The 15,353-nt window shown below is 43.6% G+C and overlaps 1 protein-coding gene across 1 annotated transcript in view; it reads right to left on the bottom strand.

Annotated features, from left to right (window-relative positions):
* The window catches only part of LOC144827680 (protocadherin-20-like), a 114,207-nt gene extending 99,058 nt beyond the window's left edge, over positions 1-15,149 (bottom strand). The window contains exons 1-2 of the mRNA XM_078685911.1: positions 14,874-15,149; positions 13,769-13,855 (exon numbers count right to left, since the gene is read on the bottom strand). Coding sequence (XP_078542037.1) covers positions 13,769-13,837 — 69 coding nt within the window. The 5' untranslated portion in view covers positions 13,838-13,855; positions 14,874-15,149. The remainder of the gene's footprint in view (positions 1-13,768; positions 13,856-14,873) is intronic.
* Positions 15,150-15,353: the final 204 nt, after the last annotated feature.

Here is a 15,353-nt window from a genome sequence, read left to right as displayed (position 1 = left end):
CAGGCTATGTCCCGGGTGGGATTCAAGCAGGCTTTTATACAGGCAATTCAGAAACTCTACATTAGTCCTCGGGCTATGGTGATGGTCAACGGTTGCATCTCTAAATAACTAATAATTTCGAGAGGAACTAGGCAGGGATGTCCATGTTCCCCGCTGCTGTTAGCTATTTACATTGATCCGTTTATCCGGAGATTGGAATATAATAGGAATATAACCGCTATTTCGACACATGGATATTCCACAAAGACACTAGCATATGCCGATGATATTGCGATTGTCACTGCTAACCCAAAGTTGGCTATGCCTATCATTGAGTTAGAGGCTGAAAGATTTGGGAAAGTGTCAGGGTATGCTCTGAACCAAGGGAAAACACAAATAATTATCAATAACAAATGTGATATGGCAGATCCACGGATAACAGAATCAGCTACTTATCTAGGGGTCACTATTACATTTGAATTAGGGAACCTCGTCGACCTGAACCTGAAACCTTCACGCCGTATCAATAATTTACATCTCTCTTTGATCGGACGGGTGAACTTCTGTACATATTTAGAGCCATTAATCTGGAAATTTCAGACCAGTGGTTTAAAACAATGGAGCGTATCTTCACGAACTTTATCTGGTGGTACACACAGCCCCGCCGCGCCTACAAACTGCTGACGCTCCCCAAAGAAAGAGGAGGATTATCCCTTCCAAATCTTAAGGTATATTACTGGGCAACAGTTTTGTTACATAATCATGAGCTCTTTCATCTTGATGAGACAGGGACAGCGGTGGATAATGACGCCCCTTCAATCCATCAAATAATACTGGGCGATAAAAGCACTGGCTATCTTTGGAGATATCTCTTCGATAGCTACCACAAAAAAGTGAGATTAAAAACTCTCATAGGAGCTTTCAAGGTTTGGAAATCTGTGAGGAAAATGGTAGGTCTGGGACGTTTATCTTTTTACACACCTATTCAAAATAATCCCTCCCTACCAGAAATATTTAAAGATACCTGCCTCAATAGGTGGAACACAGCCGGAATCACTCATATAGGATGTTTTTTTTCCTCAGAGGGGCTATATTCTTTTGAATCCTTGAAAGATAAGTATCATTTGGAATGGAGAGACTTCTCCAAATATCTCCAAATAAGAGATTTTCTGTCACGAGGTACAAGAGGAGAGGGAACCTTGAATAAAAACACCATAGCCGACATTCTAAGCCACTCTCAGGAAAAATTCAGGATTGGGGGGTTATATAATTTATTATTGATGTATTTTACGGATGATATACAGAAAATCACTCAGAAATGGCAAAGTAAAATCACTATTTCCACAGAAGAATTTGATTATGCATATGGGCTATCTCAAACGGTTCTTATGTCAACTAAACTACAAACACAGTTTTATTGAATATGCTTCTTTATGTATTACACTCCGGACAGAATCTCCAAATGAGGTAGTGGGAGAGGTACATGCTGCTTTCGATGTAATTTACAAAATGCGGACTGTGTACACATTTTTTCCTCCTGTCCCTGTTTAACTCCTCTTAAGTCACGAATTGAATATTTCCTCTCATTGATTCTCAAAATAGTGGTTACCCTACCTGATGAAACAGTTGTCTTGGGCATAACAAATCTTACCAACCAGAATGTCGGTCATGAATTGATTTTTATCTCGATGGCCATATTGAGAATTTGCATAGCATCAGCCTGGCTAGATACCATGGCCCCCTCATATCAACAGTGGTTTTCAAGACTGTTAGCAATCTTTAACCTAGAAATGGCAATATATAAAACTAAAGGCAGGAAGCGTCGGATAAAAGGATTAAAAATCTGGTCACCTTTAATAGAATGGTCTCAATCTCAGTAGCAATTTAGTTGTAATGATTTAACTGTCACCTGTATTTCTGTAACCTTATGTTCATCTGTCTTTGAATGATTATCTGCTAATTCATTAGTTTACTTTTTACTTTTATTATATATATGCTTTATTGCTTATTTTTCCTTATATAATCTGCCCAACAGGAGGGGGAGGGGAGGGTGTTGTATTATGTGTTGTATCGTCTTGTCTTTTTTGGTATAAAATCTAATAAAGACATTTAAAAAAAAAAAGAATATTTTATTAAAATTCCACCTACAGTAAAATGTTCATTTCTTGCAGTATGCATTAATATTCATAAAACATTATGCATATGACTAATTTAAAGAATGTTCACAACAGTTTAAACGTTTAGTTTAGTTTTAATATTAAATTAGGTGTATTATTAAATGTTATAGTATAACAATAATTTATTGCTTTTATATATTTTTACATTAAACAAAATATACTTTTTTTTAAAAAGCCAAAATAATTGTAACAATGTAACTGAATTTCCTATATGGTGTTATTTTAAATTCTGTCCCTGTTGATTTCCATGGGAGCGTGATGTGATGTCTTAGAGTGGAACTGTGTGTGGTGCTGAATTTACTTTAAGGGCGAGCTAGAATATGTTTACTATCGTTTTAGGACAGTTGAGGCTGTAGTAACATTAGAAGCTGGAATTTCTAAACATTACTACAATAAATTAACTTACTGTTTATTAAATTATTTAAAACAGATGCATTTAAGTATTATATAACATTTCCTAAAGAATAATGTTTAAAATCCCACCTACAGTAAAATGTTTAGGTTTGTGTAAAATGCATTCATATTCATTAACAATTATGCATTTAGCCAATTTAAATTATTTTTCACACGTGTAAGAGTTTAATTTACTTTTAATATTAAATTAGGTGTATTAATAAATATTATAGCATAACAATCATGTATTGTTTATATACATTTTACCATTAAATAAAATATACTTATGTTTAAGAGCCAACATCATTTTAACAATTTAACCTAATATTGATAGGGTGTTATTTTAAGTCCTATCTCCATTGATTTCTATTGGAGCGTGCTGTGATGTCTTTGAGTAGAAATGTGTGTGGTGATGGAATTACTCTAGGAGTGAGCTAGAATACATTTCCTACTGATCTGGGACAGCTTAGGCTGTAGTAATATTAAAAGTGCACTTTTTGATTAGCAAATATGCTTACTCTTTTATGGGTGAGTGTTTGTATTTGCATGACACTCTCGAAAATCCTAATTTCATATTTCTAAAGCCCTCCCATTTAGCTGTAAGTATTTCCCATTTTTCAGCTACTTCTCTTGTCCCTCCCACAATTATTGCTAAAATGTAGACCCATGTGTATGGAAATCTTAACACCTATGACAGTCTCTACAAAATAAAGACAGGAGTAGTGGAAGCAGATGTCTCCAAATGTATGTTAGTGAATACTGTTTTGTAGTAAGCAGAAATACTTCATGCAGTTTGTGAATAGGCCCTTTAGGGATTAAGTGGGGTGAGAATTGGCCTGAGATAGGAATTGTTAGTAATATGATTGGCAAGAAGAACTAATAGGCCTTTGGTATATGTCAAAGCTCAACAAAATGGCTGACACACAAGCCCATAGGGTACTTTCTTTTTAGATATATTTCATATTTCTGATTGGGAACTCAGAAGATAGTGGACAATGTTTGAAAACCATGAAACATTTTAATGTGCTTTAGAAAGGGAGTAGCTGTGTTGAGTGCAGCAGGATGTTACAAAGACCTGGTTCTCCATATCCTTTCACAAAGGTGAGGAGCTAATAGGTTTTGCAACGAGAATGCTGAAGCCTGAGTGTTAGAGAGGGTAGAAGTCCTTGAATATTTCATGAAGGTCAAACCTTTCCGTAGAAAAAAACGTTTCACAATTGTATTGGTGAATGCTTGGATTGACTGTGTGAGCAAAACTAAAGTTCAGTTATTGAATTCCGAACAACTAAAGTCAGGGGAAAGTGAATGAGTATATGCATAGAATATTTAGGAAGATTCTACTGAAGAGAATTGCAGTGGCGGCTGGTCCATAGGGGGCGACGGGTCAGCGCCACACTAGGCAAAAGCAAACTGACTGCTCAAAATTAATCGGGCAGCAAGAAATGTAAACAGACGAATTGACAGCTTTGACAATTCGTCTGTTTACATTTCCGCCCTTTGCTGGCAGCTGCTTCACAACCTCAATTGAGCATGACAGATGTAGTGTCCTAGCTGACACTGTTAAGGGTTAACCATGTAATGTACACCTAACACCCACCCACCACTGATGTCACGAGACCACGTGACACAGCTAATAAAAAGAGCCGAGCGCACGTGCTCGAGGCTCACTAACTCACTATACTTCTAGTGTCTGTGTCGCAGTTCTTCTACCATGTGGGCCTAGGGCCCCACACTACTACAATGGCGACGAGGCGGAGCCGGTGCCCATGCGTGCACCAGCATTAACGTTGGGGGGGGAAAAGAAGGGGAATGCTGCTCGTGCCATGAGCAAACCCCCCCCACCAGCAAGTGACCTTCGGCGAGAGGCCCGTGGGGCGTGTGCCGTGCCCCGGGCCGAGTCATCGGAGAAGAAGCGGACTGGGCAGTGCCCACCTGCACCGGCCGCAACTGTGCCCCAAGCGGACCGACCGGAGCTCACCCGAGCCGGCCGCAGCAGCAGTGATCTCCACCGGAGCGGAGCGCTGACCGGGCGGAGCCCACTCGCCACGGCCGCAGCTGATCACGAGGCCCGTAGGCCAGAGGTGAGCCCGGGTGATGTGAATGGCCCGAAGGGGTCGCGGATGCCAGAAGCGACCCCCCTCATCAATCGCACAGAAGCGGAGCCCACCCGCAGGACATGGCGCCTTGCCGACAATAAACTTTGTAGGACGCAGTGCCAGCGGAGCCTACCCGCGGCCTGCACGAAGCGACCCCCGTATGTAAATACACGAAGCGGAGCCCACCCGCATTGCCATGGCACCTTGCCGCGAGAGACGCAGCCGAACATAAACTTAATATAAAGCAGTGCCAGCGGAGCCCACCCGCGGCCTGCCTGAATCATCCCCTGCCCCGCGCAGCGTGTGAAAAGAAGCTGCCGCGGGCGGGGAGAGGAAATGCGTAGGCCCTTTGAGTCTGCACTCTAAGCGGAGCTCACCCGCGAGAGTCGCGCACCAGCCGGAAAAGAGCCGGAGCGCCGAGAAGTGCATGGGGGGCCGCGTTGGTGAGAGGCGACCCCCCCCTATAAACATTACCACAAAGCAGCGTCGCCCCCGCCGCGCAGCGTGTGTGGAGAGCAGCGGCGGGTGAATATACTTGAAAGGACAGCTGCCGGTCCCTGAAAATTTTGGCGGCCGCCAGCGCCGCAAGGAAGCGCCCTGACACGCAAGGAGCGCTGTGAACCACGGTGTGTGAACCACGGTGTATGACCTTTGCCGCCCAAACCGCAGAAGACATCCTAGAGCTGCCGGGCGTGAGTAAATGATGCGGCGCCCACCTGCGATAGGTCTACACGGCAGTGACATGCCCCCATGTGGCCACAAGGACAGGGGAACCTGGGAGACACACCAGAGAGCTGGCAGGGACCGACAGCCTGTGAGCAGCCAGCGCTGTGTGCAACTGAACAAAACACAGGCTCCACCGCAATCGGCGCAGCCCCCAAGTTGTGCCTACTGTCTCCAAGAAAAAAAAAGAGACACTTACCTCTGGTCAGCAGAGACTTCAGCCCCCTCCTGTCCTGTACACTTCAAACAGCAGGTCCTGCAAGCCCGGGACAAGGACTCTCCAAGAAAGAAGTAAGCTGCTGCTGCAGGGACTCTAAATCCTACACTGCCGTCTAGTGGACATAAGGGGAAACTGCACATCAAAAGAAGCACAAAGAAGGAAACAAGCACAAGTAAGCACAAGGGACAGCCTACAAGGAAAGCAAGCCTGCAGCGACGCGGATCAAGACAGAGACCCAACACTGCGGCAGAAGTGACGCCTGTGGCCACAGGTGCTCACCGCAATCGCAGAAGACAACCTCACGCTGGACGGAGAGGAAGAGTCAAGACGTCTACCGCAAGCAGCAAGATCCAAAGGCAACCGACTGGAAGAGCGCAAGTGTACCCCGGACGCGGACAGTACAGGACAGCGCCTGAAAGTAAGGAAGCCACACCCAAAGCACCAGAAGACAGGCGAGGCAAGTACCCAAGTGTGAAGAAGAAAAGTGCGACACGCAAGTGGAAGAGCGACAACGCCAAAGAATCCATTGAACCGCAAGGAACAAAGCTACACTGAAGATGTATCACGACGGTACCAAGTGAAGCAAGAACTTGCCACTACACTGCACACTGACGTGCACCGGAAGAGTAACGCAAAGTTACCCCGCAGCCAAAAGGAGGCGCAACAACCAAGCAAGGTGAACGCCCCAAGAAGCTAAAGAGCCTCACCGGAAGCGAGCACGAGAAGTGCATCCACCGGAGAAGGTCCAGGGAGAGGTGAAGCTAACCCTCCGGAAAAACAGAGCACACGAAGAGCGCAGGAGAAACTGCGCCGACGCAAAAGCACTGCAGCAGAACCAATAGCGATCCCAACGGTCGCGGATAGCAAGAAGACTCACGAAGAGCAAGCTGTCCACCCCATCTGGTAGCAAAGAAGATCGCCCAGGAAAAAGGATGATCCGACAAGCCAGAGGGACGCCCAAACAAAAGCCGATCACCCAAAATGATCGCTAGAAATGAAAGAAGAAATTCTGCCAAGTCAGGATGAATATGTCCTGCCAGAAGACGTCCGTGTACCGAGAGATCAGAAGACCCGGAGAGACGCACGCAACACCAAGAGTAACTAGAAGTAATCGGAGACGAGAAAGAAGATCGTAATGACCGGTCCAGTCACCGAAGAGTGGAGAGAAGACAGTGTCCTAAAGACAGGACAAGACCAGAAGGAAACAGGCGGAGTGCACGCTGCTTGAAGAAGCCTGGTCAGCAAGACAAAGGAAGAAAGGTGACCGCACTGTGTCGTGAAAAGGAGAAGCGTGGCACGATGCCTTGAAGAAGAGAACTGAAGTAAGAAGTCATGTGGCACGACGCCATCATCAACAACTTCTGGAAAAGGTGAAGAGAGGTGTAAGAAGTCCACACACCTACAAGAAGAAGAAGAGGTGACACACTACAACATCGTGTACAGGGACCCGCACGTCCTGGAGAACACTGATAGCACCAAGAACAGAACAGGCACCTATTCACAAGACCCCGACGACCCGTGGACGGTAGGAGAGCACAGGCCGGACCATTGGCAACACCCACCTTTGGGATTGAGCGGAAGTCTGGAAGCTGAGGGAGCTCAGATGTCCTGAACAAGGAGAACTGACCAATCCACACCAGCCCGTGGAGATCCAAGGGGCAAAGGCCTCAGGGACACCGGTGGCAGAGGGTCCCAACACGAGAGATGAGTCCATCGCCGTCTAACCTGCACGTCCCAGGAAGATGAGGAACTTGTGCGCAAAGGCAAGAGTCAACAACTACCCTTCAGGTGGAGCTACGGACTTTGCGAGGTAGTACCCCCATCGACTCCTCCATTCACACGCAGACTGTGGAGTTGGAGCAACGCTGTGGAATAATACCCGGCCCAGTGGAAACCTGGCAAAAGGGCCTCCGGTGATATCTCGTGGCAGGAGAACACCCGCGAGAGGGGCGTCCTAGTGAGAAGAATGTCCTTCGAACACTCCACCCTTTGAAAAGTAAAGCCAAGCTGCCTACAGTGAAGAAACCGACGGACCAGCTGAAGACAACCCCATCCAAGTCTAACTTCTGGTCATCCTGTTTGACGTCATCCTCAAAAGCAAGATCTCCGTGGACTGACCACCACACGTCCACGGCGCAAGCAAAGAAGAACACGCCCACCGAGAACCAGGACGTCGAGCCAAGAAGAAATAAAGTCTCTGCAGCAATTTCCATCACCGTCATCAAGCAAGCAGCTGAAGAGACTCACTGTAAATTTGTAATTACTGTATATTTATGAACTTCCTCCCACAGGCTCGGACTTTGTGCCTTTCCTTAATTTTTATTAAAGTTTGGGAGGAATGTAGTGTCCTAGCTGACACTGTTAAGGGTTAACCATGTAATGTACACCTAACACCCACCCACCACTGATGTCACGAGACCACGTGACACAGCTAATAAAAAGAGCCAAGCGCACGTGCTCGAGGCTCACTAACCCACTATACTTCTAGTGTCTGTGTCGCAGTTCTTCTACCATGTGGGCCTAGGGCCCCACACTACTACAACAGAGAGTCAAAAACTAACACTCAGCGCAAGCAGGCGGGAGCAGCAGGAGTCCAGACTCCGACTGCGCAGCCACTCCACTCCACTCACATTACATTAGGCATGCTGCGCATACCTAATGTAATGCAGGAGTCTGGAGATGGGATCCTGCTCGGGCAGTGACGTACAGTCGCCCTATGCCCAGTCAAATGTTAGGATACATACAGCCTAGTAGCCGCATTCAGTCATGCCCCTTGCCAGTCAAGCAAAAGAGCGGGGGAAGTTAGTTTCGCCATGTGAGAGGAGATGTGCGTGATGCGGAGGAGATGCCTGGTAAGTTTGTGTTTAGTCTATTCATTTAAATAAATGCCCCCCCCCCCCCGAGCGAACAACCCGAACCCCTCCCCGTCCTCCCCCCTGCAAAACCCTCCCCCCCCCTCCTCGGGCCACGGCTGCTTCTGTGAAATTAAACTGAGCGGATAAACTTTCAGCTTTGAGTGCAGAGGATGGCATCTGGTAGGCACCAACCACTGCTCGGTGTGCCCATTGCAGCTTTCAACTCCTTCAATAGCTTTCCGTGTGGACTAAAATTCCTAACTTTAGTGAATTGAGAACTCCCCTCGAGAGATTCCTCGCCCAGACACTTTCCCCGTTGCCTCGAGGTGCCGCAGCCCTCAGGCAGCCACGGCTGAGTATCAGACACGCATGTTTTGTGAGGAGTGAAAGTGTTCATTTAAGAATAAGATAGGCCTCTTCCACAGTTTTGGACTGCTTGGCATCCCAAATTAGAGTTGAAGCAATGGTAATTTGTCACATTAGACAGCTGTACACGCTATTTCTGTACTTGCTGTACCCTTTGGCTGAATACAGAAAATTATTTCGAGTGAACTGCCAGGGCATCTCTTAGCGGTCCTCTTACTTCATCAACGAGAAACAAACAAAGGTTGGATGTTGATTGTTTTTATCTCTTCCTGACTGGCCTTTTTTCGTTGTTGCTAATCTGCCTTGTCAACAGAAAATGTCCCATCAAGCATTTCCACTTACATTTAGCAATTAGAAACCACTGGTTATCATAAAAAAAACACAATAAGTGACGTGTTGCCAATCGTTTTAATGCGACCTGCCTGTGAATTACCGGTTATTCTGTGCCCTCACTGCCTTTCACTGTACAATGAGTTATTGCTCCAAGGACATAACGTGAGCAGTATTTGCTGATAAAGGGCAATCCCATCTGATCACTCTATTTATTTGAGCAGACTTTTTATGGCTATGATAATAGTCTTGCATTTGTCTGCTGGTGTTTACATACATTATATGTGTCCTACAAGTGATGTTTTATTGGCACTCTAACAAGTCATGACTACAGTGTAAGTGTTGCGATTGAAACGTGGAAGATGAAAGAAGCAGATTGCCTCCTTTAAACATCACTTGCTTTGCATATATTTTTTTCTTTTAAGTTTGACAAAATGTGATATAATGTTTAAACTATCCTACGAGATGTTATGTTGGGGTCCACTGAACAGTGGACGAAATTGCGATTTTCTTTCTATGCGTAATATGCATAATTCTTGCAATAATTAGGAGTGTTACGTGAATTACGTTTGGCGTCCTTTCCATGAAAAGTGTACAATCAAAAAGCATGCAAGATACCTGCTCTATCTGTGGCCACACAATCACTGAACGTTTCTAGCCTGTGGCAGCGCGCATCCAGTTTCCCATTTCCTGCAAAGAATGATCTGCTCAATCTAATATTACCACCAGAGAAAATGTTGCATATAGTACAAGACACGTACATCACAAGAAACTCAATAACTAGGATACATTTGAAATAATTGCACAGCCTTAATTCTAAAGCTGTATTTGCTATGCATGGTTTGGAAAGTTTGGATTTATTGTGTGGTTTATGGAAGGAATTTGGGAGTTATGGGTGAGTTTCAGAGGTGCCCTTCAAACAATTGTGGTGAACTTGTGGCACTGCTTAAACGTGCACGGAATCAGAGATTTGTGAGTTATGCTTACATTTACGTGGTCATTTACCATTTTCTAGTAAGAGGTTTCACAGTAGTTACACTGCTGGGCCAGAGCGCAACTTATGTGGGTAGAGTTTGGCTTTCGTATGCAATGTTCAGAGGGGTGAGAAACATAACAGGGACTTGAGGCTTTGTCTAAGCATGCAGTAATAATGTACGTGTAAATGAGTTCTTTCATTTCTGCACAATACAGTATCAGAAGCACTGGTGCTCAGAGCTTGAGGAGGTCTGCACTTCGGGGAGCACAGCACCGAATAGTAGAGTGGCAGGGGCTTTTGAGATGAGTGGCCGCTGATTCTTTCGCCTCACCACTTTCCAAGTCCACCAGCCACCACTGGAGAATTGTGTACAGTAGTGCCACATTAAGAGCTCATTAGAAGTCTCTTCTACAAAAGGGAGTCATTTGGTGGACACTTAGCTAGTGCTCCCAATGATCAGATGGGTTACCTCTTAGGTAACCAATTTTCTAAACAAGCCCCTCTCAACTGTTCCCCTCAAGTTATAAAAGCCTATTAAAAAGGCAATATAATTTCCACCCTCTTGAAACTGCAAAACAAGCCCCTTCTGGTCAGCATCTTCTGGGAAAACTGTTGCATCACCTAAAAGATAGGATTTAATACCTCAATCACTACCATTAAACTTCCTTTTGCCTTCTGCATAAGATCTGACCGCCAGCGCTGGGAAGCCCCTGGGCAGCAGTGTGCTGTATAAATCCCTAAACATAAACATAGGATTAGGAAAACCCAGCCAAATGGAGCATCCATGGGGACACCTTCCCTTTGAGAATAACTTTTACATCTCCTTTAAGTTATCAGTAAATGATCAATGGTTTGTGACCACAACAGCAGTCCAAATCATTGATACATGCCATTGTGACTTGTAGTTAGGACAAGATATCTGATACACAAATAAAGCTAGAGAGATCTCTCGCTCATTAAAGGGCCGAGAGGAACTTGGGAGGGGAGTGCACCGTCCTGTGTTGTAACACTATTTCACAAGAAGTACTCCCCTGGTTACTTAACCGGTAGGACAGGTTAAGTGTTAATGGCAGCTCCTGAACCAACACTGGTGGAAAAACCCTATGTGAAGCTGTGACATAGGGATTTTCCACCAGTGTTAGTTCAGGAGCTGTCCTTAACACTTAACCTGTCTTACTGGTTAAGTAACCAGTGGAGTACTTCTTGTGAAATAGTTAGGACAAGATACCCATATTGTTCCACATCCTAATTGATTTTTGGAATGGATTTTAAAAGCCATTATGCAAGTTAGAAACACTTTCAGAACTCACAAAATGGATTTAGTGTACGAAAATTTCCTTTTTTTGCAGTCACTTCCACTTTTAGCTTGATTTTATGCTGGTGTATGGACTTTGACCATGAGGGCACTGCTGTACAGCACTCAGTGTGTGTGCTCTGAACACTAAAATCATGTAGAATTGGCTAAGACCAGATTGGCATATTTAACTTACCTATAAGTTTCTGGTATATGGAACTCTGTGTACCTATGGCCTGTAAGTTATTTGTTACTAGTGAACTGCGGCACCTATAGCGCCCCCACTAAAGTAACAATGTAAAGCATGTTTCCATGTCTACCCCTCCAGCTTTGAGTGTGTCATTGCAAAACTGCAAATTCAACCTAGCAAACTAAACCTTTTGCTTGGAATAAACCTTTTTTGAAGCTTAAAAGACATCCGTAAATTAGGCCCTAACTTTCCATAAGGTATGGACCTTATAATGCATACCTTCATTTTGGAAATAGCTAAAACATTTGGTCATGGACTCAAACTAATCATAATTTAAAATCCAATCAAATGGTCAAATGGAATTTTAAATTGCTATTATGGAATTACCACTTTTAGAAAGTGGGCATTTTCATGCGTAAACCCCATAGTGACCTTACCCAGGTGGACTGTGTCAACGCTCAACAACATTTCTGACACAAAAACACACAGGGTAAGTTTCTTAAAAGATATTTTGATACTTTTGATTCGGAACCAAGACAATAGTGGACAATATTTGTAAAATCATGAAAATATTTAATGTGCATTTGAAAGGGGGCAGCTATGCAGAGTTATTCCGCAGCTGGCAGCCTGCTGGCCCACTGCAAGGAGGTTTGAGAATCTCCCTGGAAAAGGAAATAAGGGCCTTGGCTGAAAGGAGGTGTGATCCTACCTGACAGGATGGCCTGGGAGTTTACCCAACCACTGCTCAAGCTCCAAAGGGGCAGCCCCTGTCACTGGTAGATGTAACTCACATGTACACCTACTCCTGTCCTTGTCCAAGCAATCCGAGTGGCTCCAATCACAGTGAAGGAAAACCTATTTCAAAACTTGTTTGTAGGGGAATTTTAATTTTCTAAGACACATCCTAGGGTTTGATCAGAGTTCTGCACAAGGGAAATAAGATTCTGCCATATTAGTTTTAGGTAGAGAGGGGCACTGTGGAATCTTTTGCATTGAAATACACAGGAAGTGTGGCACACTTGAACTGCTGTTGACCTTGTGGAGAGAAACCTTAAGGTCTGGACTTTCTCCCCATGTGTACACAGGACAGAAGAGTGAATTCCAAAGCTAGCTGGCTAGCCTTCTGTTCAGCTCCAGGAACACAAAAGCTGCAAGAAGCTCAAATCTTTGCCAATCCCAGCTGACCAATTCCAACAAGATTTGCCTTAGACTCTGGTGGTGGATTCTAAGCGATGGTATCCTAACCCTCAAATGGTGGCCAAAATGTTGCAGCCCTTTCACTATGCTAGTCTGAACTTTTTAAAAAAAAACAGTGGAGGGTACCACTGGACCGCCGATGCTGAACTGCCAGTTGGACTCAACTTGCTGGGTTGCCCCACTGAAAAGATTCGGACTTCCAGTACCTTTTTTAAGTCTGGAAACTAGAGGATTTTACTAGGATCAATGCTCAGAAACACCCTGATGAAGACAACACATTCCTGGGTCCTGAGATCGGACCATTTGTAGTTTTCCTGCCAGAGCTGAGGCTCCCACTGAAGTCCTTCTCTTGAGCCAGCCACTGTTGTCAACCCACTCTTAAAATTCAGCTCACACCCATAGATGAGGACTTATCTCAGGAAAACAACTATGTCAGAGTAAACTTCTTCTGGGATAAACCTGGCCATTGTATCAAATGATGCTCCATCGTGGGTATATTTGTATTGTTTTGGTGTCTAGTAGTTCATTAAACTTTTCTCTATTTATATAAATTGGAGGATTTTTATTGTGTTGTGTTTACTACTTTTCAACTGTTTTGGTACTGATAAATATTTTACACATTTTCCTTAATTTAAGCCTGGTACCGAGGGTTCAGCTCAGGGTTAAAGTTTTGAGACATACCTGTTAAGAACTACTATCCACTTTAACTAATAATCTACTTTCTTACATTTAGTATATAGAAAGAATCTAATTGGTGGTCACAAGTTTTGTAGCATTTGTGAACACAAAAGACTTTTGATCATTTCGCCTAATGTGTCTGGATGGACACATTACATATTAACCTGATTGAGGTAAACATTCAAGGTTGATGTTCCAAATCAGATAAGTAAAGCTGATTCGTAACAGTGTGTAGGAGAATGACAATATTATTCCATCCCCAAACATGAGAGGATTAGGCTAGTATGTACTCACCCCAAGTGTCAGCATTGTGAAATGGCATTCATACGTTCTTCTTAATAGTACATTTGTATCCAGAAACATCAATCATTTGAAACAAACCTTGGCAAAAATAGAAAAAATTAGATAGATAGTATGTTGCCAATTGCAAGTGGACAAAGGCAATGGAGCACAAATTGAATAACACATTGTGAGATGACTTGAAAGTAGAAGAAGGGAAGAAGAAAGTCTTCATTGTTGAATTGTTAAACTTAAAGTTGAGTTATTTTGAAGAGTGAAGAGCAGTACAGTGGTGGCGCCACTGGTGAAGAGAAACAATAACAATTAGATAATTGAAATTTTTCACTATTTGAGAAGAGGAGCATCTTGCTTGCATTGAATAATCTGCCTGAAAAGCGTGAGAAATGGATGAATAAAGATATTCTAGAATTTAGTGTACAGAAAGGCAGACTCAAGAGAGGAACAACTGCACTTTGCAAGATGGAATCATTCTATTGTTAGTCACCCAATAAATAAACAAGAGCAACAATATAAAGTCTACAAAATGAAGTATCCAAGCAATACATTAACTTTCATAATGAACAAATTAAAACTTAGGACGGAAGGAAATAGGAAATTAAAAAAACATTCCAAACACCCCCAATTCATCTTGTCTAATGTCTGCGATGAAAGGAGAACTTACTATTCAACACACATACGTGACAAGAAATTAGTGATTCAAGATTCCCGAAGAACTGCAAGTAGCTGAATATTAAACTGATATCACTTTTTACAACAGGATAGCTGAAGCCGAAAGCCCTCTGCAGAAAATGCAGCATTCTGTAGATCACAAGTTTTGATCCTGGAAAGGCTGATACAGCCATTCATCTTTCCTGGGTTCGTAATTTGAATACAATTACATTAGATGGTAGTAAGTTTTGTTTTATGCAGCACTCAGAAATGGCAGAAATATGGAGTGCAGTCCAATGGTGAAATGTGTTATTTGTATTTATTGACACGAATTGAGAAATTTAAGTTCCCCCAGTATTAAATAACGAGTATATTATTTCCCTGGGGATTCACTGAAAAAATGCTTTCTTTCCAGTGTAGTTCCACCGAAAATTTAAAGAAAAAGAATTACCTCACATCCAGAGGATTCAGGAGCATGTCCAAAGCCAAGCACGTCTCTGGGTGAAGAGGTGTTTTCGTGAAGCAGCCAGCCTGGCAGCAGTTGTCAGCTTCATGGCGTCTGAAAACAGAAAATGACTCCGCAATGTTCTTCATTAGTTCCAGGAAATCATTTAAATTTCAAAGCAACTGCAAAACTGTCTTGACAAGACACTCGTCCTAAACAACAAAGAAGCACCATTACCACATCCATGCCTAAAAATAGTCGTTTCATATATAAAGTAGTTCCGTAGAGGCCCCAGCTGTTGCAACTCTGCCATTCAGAGGACTTGATGACGATGCTATGGAAAAGGAAGTCATTTCACATTCTAAGAAACTGAATTCCACTGTGCAGTCAAGACCACGCTCGATCCGGGAAATGCATTTACGGAGAGTACTTTCTTTCCAAACGCTTTTAGAATGTTATAGGAAGGGACATACCAGACATAGTGTC

Source organism: Lissotriton helveticus, chromosome 4_1 (assembly GCF_964261635.1).
Source record: "Lissotriton helveticus chromosome 4_1, aLisHel1.1, whole genome shotgun sequence".
Classification (NCBI taxonomy): Eukaryota; Metazoa; Chordata; class Amphibia; order Caudata; family Salamandridae; genus Lissotriton; species Lissotriton helveticus.
This window is presented reverse-complemented; position numbering and strand designations above follow the sequence as displayed.